Source organism: Molothrus ater, chromosome 6, assembly GCF_012460135.2.
Source record: "Molothrus ater isolate BHLD 08-10-18 breed brown headed cowbird chromosome 6, BPBGC_Mater_1.1, whole genome shotgun sequence".
Classification (NCBI taxonomy): domain Eukaryota; kingdom Metazoa; phylum Chordata; class Aves; order Passeriformes; family Icteridae; genus Molothrus; species Molothrus ater.
The window spans coordinates 40,216,005-40,229,041 of record NC_050483.2 but is presented as its reverse complement, the minus strand read 5'-3'; the positions used below and the strand labels follow the sequence as shown (position 1 = coordinate 40,229,041).

General features: G+C 39.0%; 1 protein-coding gene across 6 annotated transcripts in view; it reads right to left on the bottom strand.

Annotated features, from left to right (window-relative positions):
• Nucleotides 1–676: 676 nt before the first annotated feature.
• The window catches only part of GPATCH2L (G-patch domain containing 2 like), a 44,104-nt gene continuing 31,743 nt past the window's right edge, over nt 677–13,037 (bottom strand). For all 6 annotated transcript variants that reach the window (XM_036383356.2, XM_036383357.2, XM_036383353.2 and 3 more), the window contains one exon: nt 677–13,025. In XM_036383356.2, coding sequence (XP_036239249.1) covers nt 12,853–13,025 — 173 coding nt within the window. In that variant the 3' untranslated portion in view covers nt 677–12,852. The remainder of the gene's footprint in view (nt 13,026–13,037) is intronic.

Here is a 13,037-nt window from a genome sequence, read left to right as displayed (position 1 = left end):
TGATGTATCCAGCTGCACATACATCACACATGCTACTCTAGTCCTCATGGTACTTCTCCACTTATTTTAAGCTATTTTAAACAGCCCTTCAGAACTCAAAGTCTGTCTCCTCAGTACCCTCCCCTCCTCAAGCTCTGGGGCCAGTAGTTACAGCTTTGCCAGTATATTTACTTAGGGCAGACTTATGAGAGAGTTTCAGCTGTTGTTGTGCCTTGAAAACTTCATTAGCCTTGATGTTGCTTTACAAATGCACACCTTGCATTAACCTACATGATGTTTTAGCCTTAACAACACTGAGCAGATTTGAAATCTGTGGAAAGACAGAAGATCTGGAGTTTACTGACCTTCACACTCCATTACAAAGTCCACTTTTCACTCAAGCTTATGTTTAATGAGATGACATGAAGGGCTTAAGTAATGGGGTATAGTATTCATATGGATATAAACTATCCAAGCAAAGGCCTACTCCTGCCTGTCTCTTCTTCCTCCTTTATCTTGCCCCTTGTGTCTCACAGCTTTGCCCCTTTGCCCTTGTTCTGACTCCTTCCTGATCCTCCCACCAGGTGACAATTTGAATTTTAAAGCCATTTACATTCCAAAATGTGCATAATCAGATTTTTATCCTGTACTTTTCTGATGTGACTTTTTTATTATGACATCAAGTACTGACCCATAATAAGGATGTAAATGCCCACTTTAATGTCTATTAGCAGTATCTGCAGATGCATATAAAATTATAGTATCATCACATAACTACATATTAACCTCTTGAGCTCCATGACAAACTCTCCAGGGAACACTGCATTCCAATTTTCAATTACCAGCAGTAGTTCAGTGACAAGCAGTAGAAGTTGTACTCATCCATATCCTAAACACTTGAGGTACTTGCAGAATGACAAAATAGACATATTCTAAATAGACCAGCTCTGATGCTTCTGGTTTTCAGTTATTTGTGACAAGCATTTGGGCTCTTCCCAGGGACAATTACACAGTTACATTTAAGTATACATACACATGGGATGTAACTTACCTGAAATAAATTTGTGGTTTTCAGCAAAGTTGTTTCTGAGTCATATGGTAGTGCACCATCATCACTTTATCCACAGCGATTAGCAGAGAGAAGATAAGGTGTACAGCAACTTACCATGTGTCATCTTTTATGCTTCTGTTGAGCAAACAGTGCACTTTTCTCACAAAATGCTCACTTAGCACAGGTGTGATGTGTAATGTGTGAGCAAGGAATTATGTGGACTGCAGTACTTTACTGCAAGGATAAGAAAAGCACAATTGCAGCTATCTGTCCAGTCCCAAAATGGTATTAATAGAAATTCAAACATTTTGATTTTCATCTTTCAGCTTAATGGAATCTCTTTAAATAATAAAATGGGTATTCAGCTTGCAAATAGAGCCTGCCAACCCACATCTAACAAATGAACACAAAAAAGCTTGTAGAGGGAGGTTCTTTGTCTTTGTCTTTTTGGGTTTTTTTTCAAGATGCATTAATTTCTCCAGAAGATGTAAACCAAGAGTCCAAGGAGAGAACTGAACAAGACTTAGGATAATAAAGACAATAGTCAGTATAATTTTCTCTTTGTAACCTTTTCCTTTTTTCTAATACAGCTCAGTCAGATGATTGATTCTGGTTCCAAGGGCATTCTTCCCAAAATATACACTAAGACTTACTTCTTTTAAAACTTTGCTGAATTGGGCATTAGAAGGCAGCCTATCATTTGTTAAACAACAGTCAGGTTTACTTCACTAGACAATCATTACTCTGTAGTTTAGAGAAAACAATCAAGAGGACAATACTTGAAATATCTCTGCCAGACATGAGTTAAAATTCATGTAATCCTATGATGTTCAGGTAAAAGTATATAAAGTGTGATTGTTCCATAGCAAGTTTTCACGTACATATTCTCTTTCTTGAGATGTAGTAGACAAGTTACTTCACAGCAGATTCTCTACAATACTATGCATTTGGGGCTGATCTTTCAATTCCTTTGAAGTCCTTTGAAGGAATTGTAGTATTTCCAGAGACAAAACATATTTGGGGAAATTAAAATACCTTTATAAGGAAACTCCAATACAAAGTGAATACATACCAAGTCCTAGCTCAAAAATAAATAAAATATATACACACAGATATACATATATCTGGTTACAGATAAAAATACTCAAAAAGGAAGAAATCCCTTTTCTGCAATCCTAAGTTGTCCCTTAGTCCATACCCTTTACAATAATGCTAAATCAAATGATTACACAGTTTATTTTTGAGACTTTTTATACAGAGCCATAGAAGGCATGCCTCCAGAGAGGCGAAGGGCAAAAACTGAAGGAGATGAGCAGAAATGAGTCAGACCCAATGACAGAAAGGAGAAAGCAGGACGCTTTCCAAGTTCTCATGATGAAAGTAACTGACCATCAGCCCTGGAGAGATGACTGCCTGCTGCCATCTCTCTCTTAGCTAAGTCATAGAAAGACTTCAGCAATAAGGACAGTGCTCCTCACCTTCATCAGTAATTGTGGCTGGATGTGCAGAAGCTCTGAGCACTTATAGCTGCTAAGGAAGTTGGTAGGAAATGTGATTTGAACCCACAAAAGGGTACAAAGTCAGTCCCTGCAAATTGCCACTGTCTGTGTATCTCATCTTAGGCTCTTCAAATTAAAAAAAAAAAAGGGTTTTGCTTCAGTCTCAAATTCGTCCCATAGGCAATAAGGGTGACAGTAACATCCAAATGCTCAGCACACAAAATCATTAACATTCTAAACTGTCATAGCAGGAAGTACCCTGAAGATACTAACAAATACCTTTCCTCTTCAGAGTGGAGTCTGGATGCTGTGCAGTAAATACAGCTTGAAGTCAGCCTAAGTAAGGGGCAGGAAAAAAATCCAAGCCAGCAGCTGTACATTAAGAGAGTCTCAACTGTCCTACACTAAGGCAGGAACCTCATGTGAAGGAGGCAGATGGACAGACTGAGACACACAACACTCAAACCCAACAACAAATCATGCAAGTGCCTGACTGCATTGCACTGCACATGCAGAAGGGCACTGATTACAGCAACATGGACCACTCAAATTGCAGCTTTGTCATCAGAACACAAATTTTCTGGTTGTTTATTTGTTACTTGAGGGGTGGGTGGGGGTGCTGAAGAAGAGTCTTGTTTAAATGTCTAAATACATATGTACGCAGATGAAGCCCATGGTTTAGAGTCATGCAGCCTATCAGTGTGAGGAATTGTCACCTTCCCCAGGCAGCTCCTGCATTGAGTGCAGAACAGCCACACCTCATGGCCCCCTCTCCCCACCCAGGAATCAAACCCTGCATGTCTTATTCCCTCCTTCCTGTCTCCACAGTATCTGATAGGAGCAGTAAGGGATAAAAGATTCATGAAAGCTCCCCTTGCTGTTCACTGGATGACCAAGAAAGAAAACACAGGACTTCTTTCACTCACCATATAACATTCAGCAGCAGGAGTTTCCAGCTCAAAATGGGAACATGTGTTTCCCCATGGAGGAGGGCTAGGTGAGTCCAAGCATTTGCAAATTATTTTGTGAAGCAGGATGAAGAAGAGCCCTAAGGCAACACTGGTGAACCTCTCAGGAAGCTGGTGTCAAAATTACAAGGGAAGCATCAGTGTCAGTGCTGGCATTAGTTTATCAGAACCACTGGTCTGCCATCACTGCACCTGCAGGCAGTCTGTGAGTGATGACACTTCTCAGAGGAAGATTTCTCCAATCTTTAGGTACAATTCTCCAACCTCCAGTACAATTTTTAAAGTGTGTTTTGAAAACTCTGTGTGCTACATCTGCCCTATTGCAGCAACTCCTAAGATCCGCTCACATTCTCATATTTAGACACCTCTCTGTCACTCCCCCACCAAAAATGAATTAAATTAACATAGTTTACCACTTTGAAAACCTGTACTGTATTTCATTTAAAAAAAAAGAATGTATGTATCTGTTCTTACCGGGAAATTGCTCCATGCCAGTAGAGAACAAAATTTGTACCCCAGATTGGAAATACCCTTTTATTTATATGTGAGAAGTTCTCCATTAGAATATAGCAAGTCTACCTGCATTCACCTGTAGTTTCAGTTGATTTTTACGAGCTGAAAAAGCACGAAGAAAGGTTTCATGGTTTGAAAAATATCAAAATTGATAAATGCCATCATAGTCAGCCCTGTTATCAAACTTACCACCAGTTATTCAAACTGAACTGAGAAAATTCTCAGCCCTGGGATGTAAAATAAAAACATGTAAAAAAAGCACCATTCAGCTTTTCCTTTTTAAATAGAAATTAATCCAATTATCAGATCAAATGCCTAATTATTAAAAATTTTAAAATTACAAAATTGCAAGTAGGTGTAAGACTAAAACAGCTAATTTTTAGACATCTGAAATTTTTGACATTACCAGTAGTTTGCCAAATCTGAGCCCTTCCCAGAAGGCAATCTATTGCTCCTTGTTCCAACTTCTTATACCTAAAAAAAATCAGCATATTTCCCAGGGAACATTTCACAATTCTCACAGGTGCAGCTTGTAGATGAGAGAGGAAAATAACCACTTTTAAAAATTGCCCAACCCTCTACTGCCAACATGGTGTTAAAAACTTGAAGCCATTTCCAAAGGATCTTGATCTTTTTGGTTAAAAACATTTAGTCCACTTGGGATCTAATTTTTACAGTTTATTTATTGGAACAGTTAAGGTAAAGGGATTCCTATGTTGCTCCTACCACAAATATGCATAGCTATTAATACTGGGACACAGGCATAGGCAAAAGAAAATTAGAAGTCCTCTGTTCATTTGATCTTTGAAGTCGTGTTATCATGGTAAAAAAGAACAATGCCAATCTATCTTAAAAGGATGTTAGTGTTGGCAAAATGAATTGATATCCATTAAACCATCAATTGAAACTGACCTGCTCATTTAAATGACATCCCATTTGGAACTGGGCAGATCTGAAGCAGTGGCTTAGAAATGAAAGGCTATTTAAGAAACTCTGGAATTGTTTCAAATTCCAAACAGGGAGCATCTCACTTGTCTAGAGACAATGTCCTGACAAACTGGGAAACAAAATCATTACAAAAAAACTCCAAAGAACGGACATGATAAATTACCTCAAATCCTTCACTCAGGTTTGCAATTCAAAGCAAGAAAAGCATAGCAACTCCCTACAGACCTTCAGATTACAGTTTATACTTTATACTTACGGAAACGGTCAAGGAAGCATGCAGATTAATGGAGAGCCCAATACTGTAAATCTAGGCAGATGTCAGCAAAACTTCCCCCATCTCAACTCAGTTCCTTTATATCAGATAAAACACTTCTTTCATATATTGATTTATTTCCAGTTTCTATAATCAGAACAGAGATTCTGCAAGAGCCTCATTCAGAGAATACACATCTTATTTAAAACAGTGGAATACAAGCAGGAATCTTTCTTATTTACATGTTACCCTTAAAATAAAGTCCCAAGAACCCAGAGTCCAACCCCTATCAAACAGCTAAATCTTATGACCTCATAAAATATGTGAGACATGCACAAGGCAGCTCTTCACAGACTCTGAGTAGACCTTTTTGTGAGCTATGTCTAGGAGAGCCCTCTTTGACAGCAGGAGGAAGCTGAAATGCAACTGATGGTCACTATCTGGTGTTGTCGAAACCTGAGGGAAAATTCAAGGACTTCAGCAGTGCCCAAGGACTCTGGTCAGGCCAGACCAGTCTCAGATCATGGCCCTCTTAGAAATGCCTCCAGCAATGAAATCTCACATGCACCAATCTAGGCAGCCTAGGCTTTAGCTCCAAGTTAATTTATATGCCACCTGCAAGAAAAAAGATGCTTTATTACTTAGAATTTCCAATGCCATAAAGAGTTTTCTACCACACAGGCATGACACCTTTGATCTTCTTCTGATAAAACTAAACAGACTGAGCTCTTAAGTATTGCAAACTATAAATACAATTGGTACAAAATTGGACTATAATACTGCTAAAGGAAATGCAATAGATTTTTGAATTTAAAAAAAAAATTCTTACTTTCCAGGACCTTGTACATTGAAAAGCAGTGGTAAGAACTTTAGGTTCAACTGCCTGAATACCACCTCCTACTGTAGTGTTACGGCAGCGTTTGGGCAGCAAAGACTGGCAGCATATTTGGCTATATGAGTATAGGAAGCCTGAATAGCAATATTAGAACACTCTATGAGGAGTACCATAAGTGACTCTTAACAGCTACTCTGTAACTCTGAAGAATACTTGATGTATAGACACTAGAACTGAATGCATATGGATGTGGAATACGGGGGATTTTCATGCAGGAGCACAATTAAAGGTTAAATGACAAGTTTTACGGTATGAAGCTTATGAAAAATGATTTATATGGGTTAGTGGATTACATAGGACTTGTAGACAGGGCATACAAATACATGTCAAAAAAGCCTCATTGAAAAGAAAGAACAAGACTTTTCACCCGTGCTGAAAAAAAAGCATGGTAAGAACAATGTCATGATGTTGATATTAAGAAAAAAATATTCCAAGAGAAGATGCTTTTACTTATAAAGACAGTAATTAATAAGAAAACTGACTACAAACAAAGATATGCTAATCCTTACTTGATGTTTTCATCATCAGGATATGTCCTTGTAAAAATATATTTAAATCCCATTGCAGGATAAATACTATAACCAAAAGTTCAAAAATGTTTTCTCCAGCCTCAAAAAAAGTTTGTACATCTTTTTTGAGGCAGGACACTGGGCTAAGAGAACACTAAAAAAAAGTATCCCTATATTACTGCTTTATCTTTACAGTATGCCCCAGGTAGGCAAACCAGGTCACTGTGAGAGACAGACTACCAAGACAAGCAGACCTTTGGTCTGACACAGTACAGCATTTTCATGCTGTTCAACCCATTTCCTTCAGAGTTTACAAGGACAAGAGGGCAGCTTTGCAAAACCCTGATCATCCTAATACTGGCATCTCTGCTTCAGGACATTGAATACTCTAGCCCATAACAGCCAGGGCTCAGCAATACTTTTCTTGATTATTGTCTGCAAGTATATATATTTTGCATCTTTCTCTGATATAACAGGCTGTACCAGTCCATTTTCCAGTTTTACCAATTCTTTAAGCTGGCACAAGAATTCTCTTGACATAGCATGCCAGTGAGCACATCTTTTCAGCTGGCTGGACTCACAGTGACAGCCATGCTTGCATGGGAAGGCATTCTCGCCACATTAAAGTTGAGAACGATGTTGAAAGTTCCTTCTGTCTCCACATTGTAAATCTGTATTAGATGTCAAGTGACTGAGGCCCAGCCACACGTGGGTCTGCAGGCACTGCTGCCAGTTTAGCTGACCTGCCTGTGGCACTATTCACTCTCTTAAAAAGAGATGCTTTGGTATAATTAAGCCATTATGTCCTCTGTGCTGAGTTCAAGCCTTGTACTGGGTAAAGTTAATGGCCTAAGATAATCTTTTACCTCCTGATAGCAAGTGTCCCCTTATGCTTCAAGCCTTAAGAAGCATTACTGTAAAGTATTTTTCCTCCACTTGATGGTACAAAAGGATGTCGCAATCACAAAACACAAACTGGAACAGAATACAGGAAACAAAGACACAGAAATGAAGCATCACAATGAGAACATAAGTTCATCTTCCTTTGATAGTTTCCTAACAGACCATTAAATACATTTTCTGAACAAATGTAGTATCCTTCACTTTTCCTTTACTGAAAATTCTCTGGTTACAAACTGTTCCTCAAGACAACGAAGCAAAGTTCCTATCCACTTAACATAATTTCTTTTCAATGTCTAGGCACACATACTTTTTGTATGTATCTAGGCACACATGTTTTTTGTAGCATCTTCCTTCTTCAGTACAGAAGGGGTTACAATAAAAGAGGCACTCCATCATGCTTCTTGCTGCCCTTCCTACAATTTCCCTTCTCATCCTCTGCCCACTAAGCAGATCTCCGCAATATCCACAATATAAGAGCAAGAGCATCTACAGTTTGAAGGACAGCACTAACCTACTCAATGTCATTATTCAAGAATGATGCTGGCAAGACACACCTCTGCATACCACAATCACAAAGCTAATCTATCATCCAGTAGCACTAGTCCCAGCCTCTAACAAGTTTCTCTCCAGCTCCTGTTTTGCTGCTTTCTCCACTTGTTACTGTACCTAAAAATCATAAATCCATCATGACAGAAACTACATTCTTTTAATTCAGTCTTCTCCAGTACTTACCAAGCTGGGCATTAATCCTGACTAGAGCTCACTGAACTACCGGAAATGTGCAAAGAACAACTAGGAAATGTGCTTCTCTCAGTGTTTGATTTCTCTTTCACTGAATGTCCATCTTCTCCCTACACACAGAAGTATGTCATTTTAAGATTGGTCACTGCCATCGGTGAAAAACTGTTGCAATTGCACGAGACCCCCAGAGACAAGAAGGGGTATGTATCATCACCTTCACCATCAACCACCACATCATCCACCACACCTGTTTGGTTGGACTTGATGATCCCTGTGGGTCCCTTCCAACTCAGGATATTCTATGATTTAAAGGACTTTAATTGCCTTTCAGCAGCACCCAGTATGATCTCCCCTACAATTTTTCCAGGTACTGGGGCTAGACTAGCAGGTCTGTGCTTCTTGGGTCTCACTTCATGCCCTTCTTGTAAACTAGAATAACACTGAGTAGATTTTAGTCAGGATAGACCTTTCCCAGACTTCCATAACCTTCAGTAGGGATTGAGAGAGGTCATGCTACAACAACCACTAGCTCCTTCAGTACTCTGGGATGAATCCCACCTGGCCTTATAGACTTACAAACATTCAACTGGTCCCTTACAATCTCCATGTGCACAAACAAAGTCACTATTCCCACAGTAACGACCCTCCAAATCAGAAGACAGAGCAGCCCAAGGTCTGTCAGTATTATAATGAGACCAAGGCAAAAAAAAGTACTGAATGGCCCCCCACTTTTTCTTCACTCCAATTTGTCAGGTGATCATTTACAACAAATATCAGTCAAATATTTTCCTTAGACCTCCTCTTGCTATTTATGTACTTCAAAAACCCTTGCTTGTCTAACACAACAATTCTGGCCAGTTTCAACTCTAATTAAGTTTTGGCCTTTCATATCTTCTCCCTACATACGTGAACTACAGCTCTGTAATTTTTCTGTGAAGCTTGACCTTGCTTCCAGAGACCATAGAATCTTTCTCTTCCTGAGATTCAAGAGGAGTTCCCTGTTAAGCTGGTCTTCTGCATGGCTTGTTTGACTTTCAACACAGAGAGATCACTTGCTCTTGTGCTTTTAAAAGGTGATTCCTAAAAACTGACCAGACTCAAGGAACAGCACACTAGTAACTAGTTCACTGAGTTGCCTAAAGTTAGCTCTGTTGAAATTCAGGGTAGGAACCTTGCTGACCATTTTTCTCATTACATCAAAGATTTTAAAATTACCCATTTCACGATCCTGTGGCAAAGGCAGCCACCTACCATCATAACTCTCAAAAATCCTTCTTCATTAATAAATAACAGGTTTAAGAGGGGATCTTTCCTAGTTAGCTGAGTACTTGTGACTACAAATTATCTTCAACATACTTCAGGAATTTCCCAGAGTTGCTTGTCACAGTAGTATGGTACTCCCAGGTCCTGTCTGCAAAGCTGAAGTGTCCCATAAGGACAAGGAGAAAGACAACTAGAGAGAAGACAAAACTGAAAAAAGACTGGGAAGTCCTGGTGCACAAAAAGTGAAATACGAGTGAGCTGAGTATCTTTGGAGTAATAATCACATACTGGACCATCTTGGCAGAAGCACAGCTACTAAAGCAAGGCATGTTATTACTCCTTTCTACTCAAGTAATCTACATGGGAAGCAGTATCCTTCACACTGAGTACTGTGTGACAGAGTGAGTTCTAAGAAATCTGCCTTAGATGAAAAAAAAGAGGCAAATCAATGGACTTATTTTATTCATCTAATAATGCTGTAGGTACTAAAATCTGTATCAAGTTACTGAAGTCTGAAGATATATTTTGATAAATACCCTAGAGTAACAAGATACATGATCCATTTAGGTTGCCTACCACTCAGTAGAATTTGGCTCAGAATCTGACTGATTTGTAAATGCATTCTAACCTAGAAATAGAAAAGACAGGGCAGCTGCAATAGTTGGAGTCTCCTGGAACTTTTCAGCAGGAAGTATGGTTTGTCATGACACTGCCACAGTTGCTCTTCAGTACTGCCATGGGTACAATCTGCCTTTAAAGACAAGAAATACCTCCTAGGAGCTTACAACCTAAGTAAGGGCTAAACCAGATAACAGGTGCTACTGATCTCAATAGGAAAAGATGATAAATTCTCTTTCCCTGCACCCAGAGAAAAATCACATGAAGCATTGCAACCCACCCCTCCACCACCACAATGAGATGAAGGCTCTTGATTCCGTAACACCTTTCTTGAAAAAGCTTTTAAAGCATCCTGACATCACAGAAGAGAAAAAAACTATTTGGACAATACTTAGAATGTAGCAATATATAGCACAACTGATTTTTAAAAGGGAATACAATGGCTAAAATTGTTTGTAAATAAAATAAATTGTATTTATTGCATAAAGCTGAATGGTCAGTAATCTGAGTAAATCTCTTGAACAGACTCAAACTAAGAGAGGTTGTGGAGGATACTCCACAAGATCAAAACCAGTCAATTTCATAAATGCTCTTCTAGGGAACCATTCATTATCATTAGAGCAGCATGCAGTTCAGATTACAAGGCTTCAAATCCTAAATTTTATCTGCAAGTTGTCAGGAGAACATTATCACCTTTCCCATTTACTGTATTCATGAGTACTAGATAGTCAAACTACTACTCTTCAGGTTTACCTTCTCTTCAGATGTTTTAGATTACAGGCCCTCCAGTGCTGAAACTTCCTGTGTTACCCCTTAGGCATCATTGTTCAAAATAGCTACAAATACGAAAAAGCCATGACAACTTTAAAACAGGAACACTTCTTCCTTTATAAACTGTTACAGCTTGTCCTGTAATCCAAATGGACTTCTGTATTCCTTCATTAAGGTAAAAAGGGTTTCCCCGTTCTAATTACTTCTTAAATGTACCATGCAAATAAATAAAAAAAAGGAAAGAAAAAAAAAAGGAAAAAAAAAAGAGTTTTGAGAAGGATTTATAGCGACAGATCTGACAGTTTGCTTGTGCTGCAAAATATAAATCCAATTTGGATGTCTCCCCAAGAATAAGTAGATATTAGGGGATCAGACACAGTGTGCATATAGTATAACTAACTATATCTGTCAATCATGATTTACAGTCATTCAGTTTGTTTTGTGTATATTATGACCATTTCCCATTTTAATACACAGCTAATATAAATCATTGCTTCATATTCCCCCAATCAAATCTGTCCCTCAGTCATTTGATTCATAAGATAACAGAACACTGCAAAATCAGTAAAATCACACAAATTTTGCTGTCTGCTTAAAAGTGCTAGATGAACTGCCACAATCAAAACAGATTTTACAAGTTTAAACAGTCCTGTCTGAAAGCTCCACACAAGGAAAGCAAAAAGTTCTATTCCTAAAGATAGGACTTAAAGGACTTAACAAGCTGTGAGGCCACCTGCTCCTTGGTACATGCTACACAAGTACATATTCTGAAAACATAGTCCAAGATAAGCTCCAGAGTTATTACAGAGAGAGAAGAAATCCCTGTTCATATATTCTGCAACACAGGAGGTAACAGCGGACCAAGTGGAAGTTCTATGAAGAGAATCTCTTTAGTGTACACTGCAATGTAATGTGCAATTATCAGCAGGTGGGGACACCTCCAGTAGGTATAGCAGACAATACTTATGAAGAAAGAGGAAGCATGATACACAAGGAGTCTGATCTATACCTATAATGCTCTGAACTCAGGTGACACTTTAAATGGCTTTTTGTTCAATGGCATGTTAATGTCAACAAGCGTCCTTTAGAAACACTAACAGACATTTTTTAATTTATATACTGAGATATGGATGTTTTGTATAATCTTCTACCATACTGCAACAATATTCAAGGCTCCAGGTTTCTATCCAGGACACCAGCTTGCACATTTAGTCCAAGTAGCTCTCCCAAATCCTTATCCAGTAGCAGGTTTAGGAATGAACATGCAATATGCAATAAAGACTGAAGACATTCAGAACAAGGGAGAAGGAAACGGTGGAATGGACAATGCTGCCAGTGTGCTAATGGCAATTTCTACAAAGACAAGCACCATATTTGCTTTGCCAGAATCAACATAATTTGAGTCTGTTAGCACATGGCCAGAAAACATTCTGCTAATACAGGATTCAGGTTCCATGTTTCAATGTGTTAGCATTCCCTCCTCATTCCCCAGCCAAGAAATCCTTCTGGTCTGGAAGCAAGCAGAGGAGACTCCTACCTCACTGAATGGCAGTAGGACTTTCACCCTGAAAATGCCAAATACACAAACAAGCAACATGTCCAGAGGGTGAATAAGGATCTGAAAACCCAAAAGAAAACCTGCACAAGACCCATTACATATGAGCTGGAATCAGGGAAAGAGATGAATACATAATAAATACAGTGATAGCAGGAAAATTTCTAAAAGCCACTGCAGTCCCAACACTGATTACCTTTTCTTAAACATAGATTCACAAACATGATTTAGGTGTGTGAGGCACACAGATCAGCCTGGATGATGGCACGCACCACGCACCAATACTGAAGATACCACACTGCCAAACAAGATGTTTGGTGCAGACAAACACCAGAATCAAATACTTCCAAAGTCGAGCAAGCCTTTACAGTTGCAGTGCTTCCCTTTTAGCTGTATCCAGGGCTCTTCTCTGGTGGCATTTTAAAAAAGTTACTGGAGGCAGCAATAGTAGATTTCTCAGCTGCTGGTGTTTTCCCAGTCCACTCAGAGTTCTGGGATCTCAAGGATGGTGCTGCTGGTAGCTCTGATTCTGCTGCATCCACGTGGACAGATAAAGTTGCTGAAATATAAA